The sequence below is a fragment of the Rhinoderma darwinii genome, chromosome 5 (assembly GCF_050947455.1).
Source record: "Rhinoderma darwinii isolate aRhiDar2 chromosome 5, aRhiDar2.hap1, whole genome shotgun sequence".
Classification (NCBI taxonomy): Eukaryota; Metazoa; Chordata; class Amphibia; order Anura; family Rhinodermatidae; genus Rhinoderma; species Rhinoderma darwinii.
In genome coordinates, this window is record NC_134691.1 from 157980314 (window position 1) to 157998793 (window position 18480).

The window sequence follows — 18480 nt, forward strand, 5'->3', positions numbered from 1 at the left end:
GTGTCTTACTATACCACAATTGGTCTTTTTTTTTTTCAGATGTACGAGGAAATTGGTTTGGCTTTAGATGAAGCTGCGAAAGATGACTCCGTTATTACCGTATTGACTGGTATGTTTATTCCTGGACCTTTACACTGTTCAGCCATAACATTAAAACCACTGACAGGTGAAGTGAATAACAATAATGGCCGCTAATCTGTGTTTTCACGACGGCCATTAAGTGTACTTATGCCACATCGCCGTGAAAAGGTGGTGCTGTGATATAAGCCAGGCACAAGTGTCCTGTGCCGGCTAGAGCAGGTGTCAGGCTGTCTAGAGTCACCCAGGCACCTGCTCTACCGGGCGGGATCTAAATTAGCATTGATACCGTTGGCATGGCCTAATAGATGCCTGTCAGTTTTACACTGACAGGAATAATACACTGCAATACAGAAGTATTACAATGTATTATAAAAACAATCAAAATATTGCGTAGTAAAGTCCCCTGGTGGAACTAAAAAAAAGTTTAATACAATTTATAATAAAGAAAAATCACAAATTAAAAGAAAAATGAAAGAAAAAAATTCCCCTTACAAAATGCTTTGTTATGGAAAAAAAATAAAAAAAGCGAAACATATTTGGTATCGAGCGTCCGTAGCAACCCCAACTATAAATCCTGCCTTCCAAAAAATGTGATAAAGTGAATAATAAGTTTTATGTACCCCAAAATTGTACCAATAAAAACGGCATGTCGTCCCGCAAAAAATAAGCCGTCATACAGCTGCATCGGCGGATAAATAAGTTATGTCTCTTATAATATGGTGACACAAAAACAAATAATTTTGAAAAAAAAAAGTGTTTTTATTGTGTAAAAGTAGTAAAACATAACATATCGCCGCAATCGTAACAACCTTCTAAACAAAGTTATGGTGTTGTTTATACCACACGTTAAACGGTGCAAATTTAAAACGCAATAAAAGAATTGCGAAATTTCAGTTTTTTTTTTCCATTACCAAATAAAAAGTTAAAGTAAATCAATGAATGATATGTACCCCAAAATGGTGGCATTAAAAAACACAACTTGTCCCACAAAAAACAAGTCCTTATACAGCTATGTCGAAAAATAAAAAAGTAATGACAAAGCAATTTTTTGGTCTTTCCATCGTCACATTCAAAGAGCTATTAAGGCCTAAAATAGACTGGTCACTAAGGGGTTAATTATCTAGTTACACTGGCGCCTGTCAAAAGGTGGGATATATTAGGCAGCAAGTGAACAGTCCGTTCTTGAGGTTAATGTGTTAAAAGTGGGCAAACGTATAGATCTGAGCGACTTTGACAAGGACCAAATTGTGATGGCTTGACGCCTGGGTCAGAGTATCTCCAAAATTGAAGGTCTTGTCGGGTGTTCACAGTATGCAGCGGTTAGTACCTACCAAAAGTGGTCCAAAGTAAAAACAACCGGTGAAGTGGCAGCAGGGTCATGGATACCCAAGGCTCATTGATGCACGCGGGGAGAAAAGGCCAGCTGGTCTGATGTAATCCCAAAGAAGAGCTACTGTAGCACAAATTGATGAAAAAGTTACTACTGGCTATGATAGAAAGGTCTATTACAGGTAAAAGCCCAAAATACTCCTATATCTTAAAGTGCTGCTATATTGCTTTTCAGATATAACAATTGAAACTAGCCGGAGGACATTGTTGTTATTCCTGACCAGCAATACAGCAGTGCCTTTTCTACAGGTTTTTTTTGTTTGTTTTGTTGATACCTGTTTTGCATGTGCTAACCTTCTGGTCCTAGGAAATCCTTCGGAGGATCTCCTACTGACAGCTGCAGCTTTTGATATAGATGGCATAGCTTCTTTCAAATTGCACTATAGAGTTGGTCGTAACGTTTAGCACAACTCCCACAGGTTAGTAGCTTTTCACTACTTTACCTCTTTGCATTCTACTGAACAATACTATTAAACAAGACGATATTGCCCTAGAGAGCGCCTATATATTCCACTTTTGTTTTCTATGATAGAAAGGTGTCCGAATACAGAGTGCATCGCAGCTTGCTGCGCAGCCGCAAGCCGGTCTGAGTTCCCATGCTGACACATGTCCATTGCTGAAAACGCCCACAATAGGTAAATGAGTTTTAGAACTGGGCCATGGAGTAACAGAAGAAGGTGGTCTCTTCTGATGAATCATATTTTCTTTAACATCATGTGGACATGCTGGGTGGGTTTGAGTGTTTCTTATCTGAGGAGAGATGGCACCAGGATGCAATATGGGAAGTAGGCATGCCGGAAAAAGCAGTGAGACGCTTTTGGCATTGTTTTGCTGGGAAACCTCGGGTCCTGGCATTCATGTGGATGTTACTTCGACACGTACCACCTACCTAAACATTGTTGCAAACCAAGAACAGCAGCAGTGGCTAATTTCAGCAGGATAATGCGCTCTGCCACACTGCAAAAATTGCTCACGAATGGTTTGGGGAACATGACAAAGACAAAGAGTACAAGGTGTTGACTTGGCCTCCAAATTCCCCAGATCTAAATCCGATCAAGCATCTATAGGATATACAAAAAAAAAACAAGACCAATCGACTGAGACACTTTGCATCTTGCAAAACCTATAGGATCTGCTGCTAATGTCTTTGGGCCCGATACAACAGGAGACCTTAAAGGGAATGTGTCGCTAGAAATTATTTTTTTTTTTATTTTTTAGTTAAACAATTATTATTTAAGTATATAGCCGAAAAGCACAGCATGGATCTGATCAGCCCAAGAGAAATGCAATGCAGCTGTCAGCAAACAAGTAATCAGGTGTGAGCTAGATCCTGGGGCGTGTACCCACAAAAGCATCCAAAGCATAAATATATAACCTAAAGAAGAAGATGCCAGTAGACTAGAAGTATAAGAAAATGAAAAAATAATTTATTGAGGATAACATGTAAACATACTATGATAAAAAGAGAATCCATAAACCAACAGGTTAAAAAGACATACAAGCCATGCAGCTCATGAGGTGAACAGGTTGTATAAACGAGGAATGAATGAATAATAAATGCCTGGTTGTATAAACTATCACTGTATGTGTTAACACGCTAAATCCTGCCCACAAAGGTTTAAAACAACATTAAATAGACATGTGCCATGTAAAGTAATTAAAGTAGATAACAAATATGTATGAAGATGGCAGAAAATAAACAGTGTTAACAAGTGAAACTTTATTGGAGCAGATTGTGACAGTTGAACATACCCATGATAAGTCCAGGACTAGATGCACGGCAAGGGGCGGACATCTTGCCGTGCATCTAGTCCTGGACTTATCATGGGTATGTTCAACTGTCGCAATCTGCTCCAATATTGTTTCACTTGTTAACACTGTTTATTTTCTGCAATCTTCATACATATTTGTTATCTACTTTAATTACTTTACATGGCACATGTCTATTTAATGTTGTTTTAAACCTTTGTGGGCAGGATTTAGCGTGTTAACACATACAGTGATAGTTTATACAACCAGGCATTTATTATTCATTCATTCCTCGTTTATACAACCTGTTCACCTCATGAGCTGCATGGCTTGTATGTCTTTTTAACCTGTTGGTTTATGGATTCTCTTTTTATCATAGTATGTTTACATGTTATCCTCAATAAAGTATTTTTTCATTTTCTTATACTTCTAGTCTACTGGCATCTAATTATTATTTAAGTGATTACACATTGTTTTAATTTTTTTACATTTTTCACAAGTCCAGAAATATTATAGATTAGATTCTAATTTATAACATTTCCACGTGCTGGTCACTAGAGGGAGCAGTTCCCAAACTTGCAGCATGGTCAATGTGGTAAAGCAACCTCATTGCTTTATGCTGCAAATTTGGGGTAGACACACTCGATCTAGTGTACTCACACAATCCCCCCTCATTCTGGCTAGTTCCAGGAGAAGGAGGGGTTTGAATCTTCATACCTCCTACACTGTGTGCCACCATTTTCTGAGCGACTGCACAGTGTAGGAGGATTAGATACAGTGCTCAGCAGACAGTATAACACGAACATAATACACACATCACATACACAAACATAAATTACCTGCTCCTGCCGCCTCCGCTCCTATTCCTTGCGTCTTCGCTACCTTGAACATATGGGCGGAAGGCGCGGTCCGAAGTCGTCATCTTACTGTCCGGCAGCAGCATGAAAATGGCGCCGGATTTCGCTCTGCTAACGAGCCTAGTTCTGGTCTGTGTGGGAGCGGCGCATGCGCCGTTCCCACACAGACGGCGTACGCTGCAGAGAATGGAACGGCTCCCGTTCGCATTCTCTATGGGGATGTATGTGCCGTATTCCATCTCTGTATGTGTCGTTAATCGACACATACAGAGATGAAAAAAAAAATGGCAGCCCCCATAGAGAAGTAAAAGTAAGAAAAAAGTAAAAAGTAGAACACACGAACACAAATAAATAAAATTTATGTTCATATCATACTAAAAGCAATATGTAAAAAAAAAAAAAATCATGACACCTTGTGGAGTCCATTCCTCAACGAGTTTAGAGCTATTTTGGTGGTGTGATCGCAATTTGAGTCACGTTACGCCTTGATCTCCATGCAGGTTCAAATCAGGTGGGGGGGTGCGAGCTCGGAGAAGCAACAGATACACTGAGACGTTTCTCAAAGTAAAAATCCTTCTGACTTTATTTAACCGTAGTGGTCGCTTTTATAGCATCAGAACAAAGAACATTCCATAACATATGAGTCATCTGTATATTCAATCCTTACATCCTTACATCCTTCTTTCCCATAAAACCCATTGGTGGAACACAAGGTATTCCCTTAGGTTTCCTTTTATGCTTAGGGGGGTTGGTCAAGTGATTGACCACCATCTGTTCGCAATTTCAAGAGACGGCAGAAGCAGCTGCAAACTATTTCCTCTCTTAACCTTTCTAAAATACCCATTCTATTGTAACACATGTTCTCCTCTATAACATTTCACTCCTTGGGGCCCCAGATACATTATACATATATTTATACCATAACAATCCCTCCTTTTGTGATTTTACCAACACCTAAATTCCAATGCTACTTCTATCTCCTGATAGCAAGGCTTCGATCCATTTCTTCACTTGATTCACACAGGTATGTAGGTGGGGTAATCTCACAACACTCTTTCATCATAATGTATAGGCCTCTGATTGAATGCTTCCCTTATTTTGCAAAATGTATAACAATTGAAACATGTAAGCAATATAAACAATATTATGAAACATATCAAGGGTTGGAATAACACATGCAGTATCTTAGTGGCAGTGGGGGAAAATCCTGTAAATATGTCATACCAATGATGGGCACTAGCATCTTTTATTGCTGACGATAAATTTATTACTTCCTTAGCTGCTATTGTAGCCAATACTTTCACTTTACTTAGAGTTATATTATGGGCTGCTATCAATTTCTTTACGTCTTTAGACTTTTGTAACACTTGTTTTAACTCTTCCAGTGGCAAACTAAAATTTCCATAGGGCAAAGGTTCAGGTACCCATATAGTGGACATTATTTCTTCTAAAGTAGGCAGGAACACTATAGTTTGGTTCCCCCAAGTCAAATGCGTCACATTGTATAGACATCCTGAAAATGGTCCTATGAGATTAAACTGGCTAAGGGTCTGCTTGTTGTTAGTTATTAAGCATACATGCTGTGGACCTACTTCAATATAAACCTGTAGGTTAGCTTCTGGGATTATAGTGAGTGCGCATACATTATCCTGGTGCTGCATTAGACAGGGTTCATATATCCCTGACTGTTGATTACATACATATCCATGCTCTGTTAACTGGCACAAATCTATATTCCTTGTCTTATTTTGAGAATCTATGTGTGTTCCTTTCATTTCCAGGATACAATATTGTCCTAATAATGTCACCGGATCAATCATTACCATTGGCATAACAATAAATTTGCATAATAGAGTAGGATTTTTCACATGAAATGCTATTAGTCTTCCTGCGCACCATTTAGGTGTACACTCAGTATACTCAGGCTGGAACAATAACCACGTATCATTTCTCTCTCCTATGGGCAGAATGTCTGTCCATTGCCTAACATGACTACTAAACAATTTATTCTTAAAATTATTCATCTGTTCTTGTTGCCACATCGTTTTAAGCGTACATACTGTCCAATTTACAAAAGTTGATACATTCTGTAATGTTCTATATTCGGTTAGCATACTTTCATTGAAAACATTTAGGAACAGTTCATCTATAGCTAACCCTTTCTGTTGTATGGCAAAGGTAGTAGGTAACCATGAGGCACCTATCCTTAATGCAGTAGATGTGTCGTCTCCCACTGAGTTTAATTTGTTCATAACTGTTTCTACCTGTATACCATTCAATACTCCTAATCCCGTTCCTACCCCTCCTAATAGCGGGTCATACCATTCTCTTTTTTTTTTGTCTATGACAGCTGGGGGATTCAGGGAAGGAAATATTGAAGTGTACATTCTTTTTCTGCTGTTGGGTTACAGCGCTCTTACAAGTGTGTGGGATTCTTTCCAGACTTTGTACTGTTATATGTGGCTTAAAACTATCTCTTAAAATTGTTATCAAGAATACAAAATATCTTCTATTTCTTATTTGACTATTATTCATACATAATATCATCCCATCAGTTTCTTTTATTACAATCGTAGAGTTGAGCCTCTCCTTGTTGCATCTTTCATAAATCTTATTTATCATTTCATTTCTATTTTTACTGGTTGTATATTTCTATAGATACTGTAAATCTGGTTCATAACAACAAAACAACAGCCCCGGCGTCTCTTCTTGTATGCTAATGTTGGCTGTTTTGTCTATGTGAAGGTACACAGTCCCTCCATGTGGTCCTTTTCTCCAAGTCCCTTCGGTTGTAGTCACATTTGTAGTATAACACGGGTCATTGGCCTTACAGGTGTAGTTACCCTGCTTTCTATCCACTGTGGCATTCGCCCACACTGTCCTGAACTGTTCCAGTGATTCTGTACTGATTACGTGTACAGGAGTAGCAGTTCTGCCTTTTTGTATAAGAGCACACGCAACAACCGCCGCAACAACCGCAAAGATCTTCATTCTTCTGGCTGAAGAACCTTTTTACAATGACTGGTGTGAATCCAGCTTGCCTTTCCTTCGAGCTTCACTGAGGTGCTTGTAACGAGTAGGACTTGAAAAGGACTTGAAACGGTCCGTCAAATCTTGGGTCTAGACTTTTCCTCACGTGTCTTTTGACAACGACCCAATCTCCTGGTTCTAGCTTATGCGTCCCTTCAACTGAATCGGGATCTAGAATGGAAGCAAAGACTTGTGCATACACCTTGGTCAATTGTTTGTTCAGCGTTTATACATAATCTGTTAGTCTACCATACTGCATTTGGAGCACCTGTGGAAAATAACATCCTAATCTGGGAGCCGACCCAAATAAGATCTCATATGGGCTGAGACCTGTTCTTTTTGTGGGCGTGTATCTTACTGAGAACAAGGCTAAGGCGGGATTCACACGACCGGGTCGGGTCCGAGCCCGAGTGTCGGCCGGTAAAATCGGCCATTTTGCCCGGCCGGTTTGCATAAAGTTATGCATCCGTGCCGGGCCGGGCAGATCCGGACAGTGACATCAGCGGCAGCTCCTGAAGGGGAATCCCCATGTGTTCGGGGATTCCGCTTCAGGAGTTTCCCCTGATGTCACTGCCCAGATATGGACAGAGACATCAAGCGCTCTGTCCAGGAGCGGAATCCCCGAAAACACGGGGATTCCGCTCCTTCAAGGAGCTAAAGTGCGGCTAGCACATAGCAGAGCGGGGAGATACCTCCCCGCTCTGCTATAGTGGCGTCGCTACAGTAGTAGCAGCCGCAGCAGCAGCAGCAGCTGCTGCTACTACTACTAGCGGCGCCATCGAAGGTGTCGCCGAGCCAGGGTGCTTTTAACAAGCAGGGGAAGGGAGCCAGCGCAGCGCTCCCTCCACCTGCTGTACACCCCGGCCCTGCAACACAGTGTACAGCGATGCCAGAATGGCATCAACTCCTCCTCCTCACATGCACTCTGCGCTGTGAGGAGGAGGAGATAGAGCGCAAGCGCCGGGAAACCCGGCCATCACTCGGAACACATTCCGGTGATGGCCGTGTAATACCCGGCCCCATAGACTTGTATGGGAGCCGGGCGGCCGGGTGCCCGGGCAAAGATAGAGCATGTCCTATTTTTTGACGGCCGGATTTTCCGGCCGTCAAAAAATCGGTCGTGTGAATAGCCCCATTAGGGGTCTATCATTCCTAATGCAGCCGGGTGCCGGCCGATTTATGAACGGCCGGCACCCGGCCGGGAAACCCTGCCGTGTGAATGAGGCCTAATGGTAGACACTCGGTCCATGGTTTCCCGGTTTCTACCATTACTTTTTGGATTTTCAATTTGAGAGTCCCATTTAGTCTCTCAACCTTCCCACTACTTTGTGGATGGTATGGTGTATGTAGGGCTTGACTTATGCCTAGAGCTGACAACACATAGTTCATGATTTCACCCGTAAAATGAGTTCCTCTGTCGCTCTCCATCATCTCTGGAACTCCATATCTGCACACCACCTCGTTGATCAGTTTCTTTGCTGTGGCTACGGCTGTAGCTTTGGTTACTGGAAAAGCTTCTGGCCATCCTGAAAAGAGATCAATACAAACAAGCACATACTCATAGGTACCAACTTTGGGTAGTTGAATATAGTCTATCTGCAGTCTCTGGAACGGATATATAGGTCTGGGTGTGTGCTTCTGTGGTACTTTTACAGTTCTTCCAATATTATGTGTTGCACAGATCATGCATCCTTGTGTAAAACTGCTGGCCATCACACTAAACCCTGGAGCATACCAGGTTTTGTTAACCAAGTCCATCATTGCCGTTTTTGACTGGTGTGTCTCTCCATGTGTTATCTGGGCCATCATTGGGAACATTGTCTTAGGCAGGCACAGTTCATTCTGGCACTGCCAGAGGCCATCTTTTCGTAGCGTTGCTCCTTGGGCCGTCCACTTGTCTTTTTCTTCTTCTGTTGCTTGTCCTTGAAGTTTTTGCAGTAGTTCCGGGCTTACAGCTGGTCTTGTTTCCTCTGGATCTTTTATCTGATATACGGCTGCTAACACGGGTAGCTTCTGTGCTGCTTGCTTTGCCGCTTCGTCTGCCAGGGCATTTCCCCTTTTGTCTCTGGTGAACTCACCTTAGTGTGAGCTTTAATTTTTACTACTGCTACTTCTGTGGGTAACATCAGGGTCTCCATCAAGTATTTTACAAAGTCTGCATTCTTTACAGGTGTACCTGCAGAGGTCAAAAACTGTCTAGCCTTCCATATGGGGCCATAATCGTGTGCAATCCCAAAAGCATATCGAGAGTCGGTGTATATATTTGCTGTCTTTCCTTCTGCATGTTGGCATGCTGCTGCCAGGGCCTTAAGCTCCGCTTCTTGTGCTGAGCGGGACGCTGGTAAGGAGGCTGCTTCTAGGACTACATCTTCGGTGGTTACTGCATATCCTGTAAGAAAAGATCCTTCTACACAATACCTTGAACCATCCACAAAGAGTATTAGGTCTGGGTTTTGGAGTGGGGTATCTTTTACATGTGCGAACCCCACTGTTTCCTGGGCCATACAATCATGTTCATCAGTTTCAGACAAAAATTGTGACCATACTTTACCTACGTCTTCTCCCCCTTGCTCCAAAGGCAGTAAGGTAGCTGCGTTCAATGTAGTACAGCGGTGTAAAGTAACCTGCTCAGGAAGAAGAAGAGCACAGGTTAATCTCAAATGTCTTGCAGTGGACAAATGCTTAGGTTGTACTTGAGTTAGAATAGCAGTAATATCATGTGGTGGAAATGCCAGGACCAAATCTGAGGCCTTGTTTAGCATTGAATTTACAGCAATAATAACTCTCACACATGATGGGGAACCTCGGGCCACAGGGTCTAGTCTAGCTGAATAACATGCTACCGGGCGCTGCTGTGGTCCATGACTTTGTGTGAGAACCGCAGTGTCATGTCCATTTTGTTCAGTCCAGTACAAAGTATATGATTGCGTAGAGGTACTCCATGGATTGGTGTCACAAGCCGCTACCAAACACAACTCCTCCTCATTCAGCTGATAATCCAAAATACTTTGAGAATCTCACTTTTATCAGGTTCTGCAAATACTTGATTAATACAAAAACAAATAAAAATAAAACATTCCCAAAAACTTTACATCAAATTAACAATGTCCAGACAAGTTTTGTTTTGCCTTCTCCCTCATCTAAATCCATAAAAACTCGTGTGAGTGACGTCACATCGCCTCCTGTGTAACTTTGCTGGAGGGGGATGGTCTCTTACACATAAACCAAAATTGTACCTGATCAGTTCCTTCACCCTTCCCCCCTTTGTGGACTCTGCGAGAGTGATGTAGCAGAGTTCAAAACTACATCTCAACATAACACTAATTTAACCTCCTGTAATGTACAACAGCCTGAAACAAAAATGCCTTTTTCCTGACAAACATTTGATCTTTACAATAACATAACTCATGTGTGAAATCAAAAATAGAACAATTGTAGTTAGTTATTCAATAAAACAGAAAATATTATCTCTGATAACATTAATTACTGCAAACCAATAAACAGTATAACGGTGGGGGCACATACATTTTCAAAACCCCCGTGTCTCACAGTATCTGTAGTTTAATACATCTGAATTATCAAAACACATGAAATCTGATCACATCATAACACATAAATATCGTAACTTTTATAACCAACAGCGCTTGCGCAAAAGAGAAGAAATGTATTTCGGTTTGTAGACATTACTGATATATATATCTCAGCAGTGCATATTGAGATCCCTTTGTCTCATCAGCCCTGCAGACTGCACCCAGTCAGCCCCCCTCCTCCTCCTCCCAAACACAGCACACTTTAGGGGGGAGGGAGGGGGGTCACAAACTCGCAGCTTCTCACAACTTCTTCTCTCACAATCTTAACACTTTCAATGCCGGCAAAACAACATACGTATCTGCAATCATTTATCACACCATTGTATAGGAATTAGCTACGTTAATGTTTAACCGTACAATCTGTCGGCCACCATCTCTATATTATGATGACGTGTTGTTTCATCAGTGAACTAGACTGGAACTTCTGTAAATAGAAAAAACACTACAAATGACAAAATTAACAAGGTGATTATTTCATACTGATTTGGATGGGCCGGGCGTGGCCACATCAGGGGCAGGGGGGGGGGCAGCCTCTCCCATTAGAAACAGTGCGCAGGGGGTTTCCCACCAACAATGAGGACACACTCAACATGAGGTACGGACGCCATTACCGGGCGTCGGCTGGTCCTGTTTTCTAATACATACAATATGACACAAAGTCATACAAAATATCTATATCAGCATTTAATGTTGTGTCCATTCATTTCAAGAACAAGATTACATTTCTTATCTCACTAGCAGCTGTTCTCCACCTCCCCCTTCTCTTATCACACTAGTTGATTCTAAATTATACCATATGGGAATTTACTATAAGGTCACTTGCAACTTTAAAACAACTACTACTTCTATAACTTCCTTTGCTTTAAACTTTACTTTATAAAATATGAATTTCCTCTGACACTTTTCATCTTTCAGCCATCCACGTTTTGTGTCACAACATTCATTCCATTTTTCTGCGTCTAACCGTCCATGGGATTCTAGACCACATGCTTTCATTAATTTTTTTTATTTTTTTTTTATTTATTTATTTATTTTTTGTTCCCTGTGTTGCCTTTTTACCTTCTCTTTCTGCTACTACCTGTTTGGCGGTTTGTCCTTTGGGGTGCTCATCTCGTACTCTTGTTACAGATTCTAGCTACTGACAGATGAATTCCATTCTCATCTGTTTTAGACAGTTTCTAGTTTCCGTACTTACTCTTGTTACAGATTCTAGCTACTGACAGATGAATTCCATTCTCATCTGTTTTAGACAGTTTCTAATTTCCGTACTTACTCTTATTACAGATTCTAGCTGACAGACGAATTCCATTCTCATCTGTTTTAGACAGTTTCTAGTCTCCGTACTTAATAGGGACACCAGTTCCCCATTGTCTAGTTATAAGTGGTCGCCTATAGGCAGACCCTAAGTTATGTAGGGGGTAGTTTTCCTGATAGGTGAATTTCTGGATTTACGATCCCCTAGTAAGCTTACACCCTTTTAACAGGTGCTTGCTCACCCATATGCCATACCTCAAACTCTCGTTTGCCGTGACTGTTTCCCATAGCCCTGCTATGATGGAGGGGACTCTTACCCTTCTCTCTCAGTTTTTATCTTCACTAACAAACACTATGGCTATTGGCTGTTAGGGAAAGTCCCACACTACCTTTCTCACCTATTTTATACAGTTACTTATCCCCTCAAAACCCTTTTAAACCTTCTTCTACTCTGGCCAGAGAATTAAATTCCTTTTATAACTAGCTTACTTTCTTCTTATTCACTTTAAACACCACTCAAGGAGATATCCTCCACACCATAACAGTAATATGACAAATATTCCTGATCCAAATAATAAGGAAAACGTAAAATCAAGCTGTTCATTTGACATGCCGGATTATCGGATTGCAGAAAATTCTGGAATTTTGAGCTGAAAATCAGTGCATGATAATCCCCGCAAGTACCTCAATGCTGTACACACATTTTCGGTATTTTGCCGGATTATCAGATTGCAGAAAATTGTCGATTTTCGGGCTAAAATTTAGCCTATCATAATCCCCGTAGTCACCTGAAGCATGTACACATGTTTTTGGTAATTTGCCGGATTATCTGAAGTTTTTTCCAAAAACAATTTCCTTATTCTAAAATGCATTTGTGACACAAAACTGGGTTTCTACAACATTCATACAAATACTGTCATGGAGATCAGGCACTTTATCCTGAGGGTAGGATTACATATAGACTTGACCAGATTTTTACACTAAAAATACCCTCATGTGGCCCCTCTATCCCTCAGGAGTACTACCGGGAAGGTGACCTACCAGACAGGAAGGTGCAGAGCAGAGTTTGTAAGAATTAAGTCTTCTTACCTTGCTGCAGCAGTGGTCTGCACGTTCCTTCGTCCGGGTGGTCGCCACTCTAGTCCCGGGAGATCCCCTAGGTGGGGTGCCGTCCTTCTGGTCAAGTCCCTGGTTCGGGCGCCAATTTCTGTGATCGCAATTTGAGTCACGTTACGCCTTGATCTCCATGCAGGTTCAAATCAGGTGGGGGGGTGCGAGCTCGGAGAAGCAACAGATACACTGAGACGTTTCTCAAAGTAAAAATCCTTCTGACTTTATTTAACCGTAGTGGTCGCTTTTATAGCATCAGAACAAAGAACATTCCATAACATATGAGTCATCTGTATATTCAATCCTTACATCCTTCTTTCCCATAAAACCCATTGGTGGAACACAAGGTATTCCCTTAGGTTTCCTTTTATGCTTAGGGGGGTTGGTCAAGTGATTGACCACCATCTGTTCGCAATTTCAAGAGACGGCAGAAGCAGCTGCAAACTATTTCCTCTCTTAACCTTTCTAAAATACCCATTCTATTGTAACACATGTTCTCCTCTATAACATTTCACTCCTTGGGGCCCCAGATACATTATACATATATTTATACCATAACAGTGGCATGAGGTGGAACAACACAATGTGGTTTTAATGTTATGGCTAAACGTCATAGATCCTTACTATGCTCATTAATTTGACAATCTTTATGTGAAAAGTTACAATGTCAATAACCATGAGTAAAAACACATACATGTTTTTATATACTTACTATTACTTTGATTAAGCACATCCATTTTTTTGTGTGCATTATATTTTTAACAAAGTAAAATGTGAGTTTTAGTCCTCATTCTAAAAAGGTGGTTGCTGCCGTGAATAAAAGGTATAAAAGTCTATTGTATTATTTCCATAAAATAGTAACATATTTAATAAGTACATATTCAATGTCCTCTAGAGCGAGAACGCCTCTATGAGGTCTGTATTACCTAAATGTGTTTAACGTTACAGTTAACTAAACTAACTTTTTAAACAACTTATGCTAATCTAATAGCAGACCTGATATATATATATATATATATATCTATATCTATCTCAAGTTTGTAATTTACTCACTGTTAAAATTTAGTTGTTTTTGTGCATGCAAATTTTGTGTGAAGATACTGCCACTTCCTGTAATCTGTACCTAGTTACAGAGTAGAATTGACAGATTGCAGAAGGTAGGGGTGTGTCTCTTCACTGCCTGCCCATATAAGTCTATGGAGAGGGGAGCAGGCGAATGTAGCATAGACCGATAGTCACTGACACAATGTTAATACAAGTCTATGGAGAAGGGAGCAGGGAGAGGCACAGACAAGATGCCAATACTAGTCCATGGTGGGGGAGCAGAAGCCGAGTGAAAAGACACTGACAGACATGTTGCAGCTCGCTGGTATGTGTTTTATCTCACCCCAGTGCTGAATTCTCAGCTACACTGCTTATTGCTGCTGTATAATGTAATCCATGCTGTTGCAGCTTCTATATATGTGATACTAATAGGAGAGCAAGGTTCTCCTCTTTATATGTGCATTGTATTGAAGACAATAACAGTTAGGCTCTGCTCTCTATCTCAGAGGCAATTGAGAATCAGAACTAGACTCTGCACAGGAGAAAACTTCAAAAAAAAAAAAAATGCAGTATACAAATCATGTAATGTCCTGAAATAATGTTATTCCTCATGTACACACATATGACAGCTTATTCTGCAAGGTTAGATACGCTTTAAAGCGTACATGTTGTTTCAAGTGACTTTTTCAGACTAAGCAGTCGTGTGTACATGAGGAAAAACATAATTTCTGGACAATATAACTGGTATCCTGCATTTTATTTTTAGCAGTTTTCTCTGCAGGCTCTATCTCTAATTCTCAGTTTTTCCTGAGCTAGTAGGTGGTGCCTAACTGCTATCGTGTCTTCTATACACCACAAACTTAGGGAATAAAACAACCTGCTCTCCAATCTCTTTGTAGCACACGTATAGAATCAGCATGTAGGACATCATATAGTACTAAGCAGCGTAGCTGTGAATCCACCACTGGGGTGAGATAAAACACTAAATGAAAGCTGCTACAGTGTCTGTGTCTCTCTGCCTTTCACACTCTGCTACTGCTTCCTCCTCCCCCTCGCTATAGTCTTCTATGGGCAGCTGTGACCTGATACCCAAGTGAGCTGATAGTACGTCTCGTCTTCAGGAGATAGATATAGCAGTATATTTGGAAAGAGTGAACATTTAGTGGGGGGGCGTAATAAGTGGAGAAATAAGATATAATACCAAGTTTGTTATATTGACTTAAACTATTGATTTATGCAAAATTGGTTTAAAGTGCAATGCATATTTAACATACTGATAAATCTTAATTACATGTTTCACATTAACAATAGTTGGAAGTTTAAAATTAATATATACATCAATCCTCTTCTTGGTCTGTTTAAAGGGTTGTCTCATCAAGACAAACTCTTTCCACATGCCCTAATAAGTCATATGGATGTCACAGAACCTCTTTGTTCGAGCAGCTCGCCACTAAGTAAGAGTGGGTTCTGCACGGACATGCTCAGCCCAGCTATGTATTACGTAGTCATCTATTCATTCTATGGCCAGATGAAACTTCCCCTGGCCATACAATGGGGACAACAGCTGATCACCGGGGGTCACTTGGCCCTCGTTTTAGAGAAGGGGCTGTTTTGATAAGACAACCCCTCCTAAATTCAACTTACAATTTTCTTTAATGTTTTTTTTATAGGGTATGGTGATTACTTTTGCAGCGGCAATGACTTGAACAATTTTACCAGTATACCACCTGAAGGCAAAGAGAAGATGGCTAGGGATTCAGCAGTCATTTTACAGTGAGAATATAAGTTTTAAAATGCATGAACTCGCTAATTCACAAACTTGTACAAACATTTCTCTTCCGGTGTTTTATTAATTAAAGGGGTTTTCCAATACTTTATTTTTTTTTTTAAATCAATGCAATGTTCCTCTATTAACCCCTTAAGGACACAGCCTGTTTTGGCCTTAAGGACACAGCCTATTTTTTCAAATCTGACATGTGTTACTTTATGTGGTAATAACTCCGGAATGCTTTTACCTATCCAAGCGATTCTGAGATTGTTTTCTCGTGACACATTGGACTTTATGATACTGAAAAAATTTTGCCGTTAAATTCAATATTTATTTGTAAAAAACACCAAAATTTAGAGAAAATTTGCAAAAATCTGCATTTTTCTAAATTGTAATGTATCTGCTTGTAAAACAGATAGTTATACCACACAAAATAGTTACTAGTTAACATTTCCTATATGTCTACTTTATGTTTGCATTGTTTTTTGAACGTGCTTTTATTTTTCTAGGACGTTACAAGGCTTATAACTTTAGCAGCAATTTATCATATTTTCAAGAAAATTTCAAAAGGCTATTTTTTCAGGGACCAGTTCAGTTCTGAAGTGGCTTTGAGGGCCTTATATATTAGAAACCCCCTATAAAACACCCCATTTTAAAAACTGCACCCCTTAAAGTACTCAAAACAGCATTCAGAAATTATTTGAACCCTTTAGGCATTTCACAAGAAATAAAGCAAAGTAGAGGTGAAATTTACAAATTTCAATTTTTTTTTACTAAATTCATTTGTAATACAGTTTTTTCTGTAACACAGAAGGTTTTACCCGAGAAATGTAACTCAATATTTATTGCCCAGATTCTGCAATTTTTAGAAATATCCCACATGTGGTCCTAGTGCGGTAAAGGACCGAAACACCGGCCTCAGAAGCAAAGGAGCACCTGGTGGATTTTGGGGCCTCTATTTTATTAGAATATATTTTAGGCACCATGTCAGGTTTGAAGAGGTCTTGTGGTGCCAAAACAATGGAAACCCCCCAAAAGTGACCCGATTTTGGAAACTACACCCCTGAAGGAATTTTTCTAGGGGTATAGTTAGCATTTTTAGCCCACAGGTTTTTTGCTAAATTTATTGGAACTTGTCTGTGAAAATGAAAATCTACTTTTTTTCTGAAAAAACATACGATGTTTTCGTTTTTACAAGGAATAAAGGAGAAAAAGCACCCCAACATTTGTAAAGCAATGTCTCCCGATTACGGCAATACCCCATATGTGGTAATAAACTGCTGTTTGGACCCACGGCAGGGCTCAGAAGGGAACTAGGGCCATTTGGATTTTGGAGCGCAGATTTTGCTGGAATGGTTTTCGGTGCCATGTCGTGTTTGCAAAGCCCTGGAGGGACCATAACAGTGGAAACTCCCCAAAAGTGACCCCATTTTGGAAACTACACCCCTCAAGGATTTTTTCAAGAGTTATATTTAGCATTTTTAGCCCACAGATTTTTTGCTAAATTTATTGGAACTGGTCTGTGAAAATGAAAATCTACTTTTTTTCTGGAAAAACATACAATGTTTTAGATTTTACAAGGAATAAAGGAGAAAAAGCACCCCAACATTTGTAAAGCAATGTCTCCCGATTAAGGCAATACCCCATATGTGGTAATAAACTGCTGTTTGGACCCACAGCGGGGCTCAGAAGGGAAGGAGGGCCATTTGGATTTTGGAGCGCAGATTTTGCTGGAATGGTTTTCGGTGCCATGCCGTGTTTGCAAAGCCCTGAAGGGACCATAACAGTGGAAACTCCCCAAAAGTGACCCCATTTTGGAAACTACACCCCTCAAGGAATTTTTCTTGGGGTATAGTTAGCATTTGGACCCTACACGGTTTTTGCTGAATCTATGGGAATTATGCCGTGAAATTGAAAATCTAAATTTTTTCTAATAAAATGTCGTTTTAGCTCAGATTTTTTCATTTTTACAACAGATAAAGGAGAAAACACACCCCAATATTTGTAAAGCAAACTCTTCTGAGCACAGCAATACCCCATATGTGGTAATAAACTGCTGTTTGGACACATGGCGGAAGTTAGAAAGGACGGAGCGCCATTTGACTTTTGGAGCTCAAGTTTTGCTGGAATGGTTTGCGGCCCCATGTCACATTTGAAAAGCCACTGAGGGGCCAAAATACTGCAAACCCGGCAAAAGTGACCCCATTTGGTAAACTACACCCCTCAAGGCATTTATCATTTGCCTGGACATATGACGGCTTAGGAGTGAAAGGCGCATGTGAGACCAATTTTGGTGATTTTCGCAGCATTAGCCCACAACGGCAGGGCTCTGGGGTCAAATAGTAAAACAAACCCCCAAGTAGTGACCCCCATTTTGGAAACTGCACCCCTGAAGGCATTTTATTAACGGGTGTAGTGAGCATTTTGACCACACAGGTTTTTTTTTTTTCTATTAGAAATGAATGCTCAGTGGATGGTGCAAAGTGAAAATTGCAAATTTCCACAGGTATGTGCCATTTTAGTGCACAATATTTTGTGCCCAGTTCGTGCCACTGAAGACAAATACCTCAAACTGTTAAGCGGGTTCTCCCGGGTATGGCGATGCCAT

The 18480-nt window shown here is 40.5% G+C and overlaps 1 protein-coding gene across 1 annotated transcript in view; it reads left to right on the forward strand.

The window, feature by feature from the left end:
- Positions 1–18480, forward strand: part of LOC142651680 (enoyl-CoA delta isomerase 2-like) — a 60684-nt gene that overhangs the window by 27556 nt on the left and 14648 nt on the right. The window contains exons 5-6 of the mRNA XM_075826675.1: positions 40–109; positions 15775–15877. Coding sequence (XP_075682790.1) covers positions 40–109; positions 15775–15877 — 173 coding nt within the window. The remainder of the gene's footprint in view (positions 1–39; positions 110–15774; positions 15878–18480) is intronic.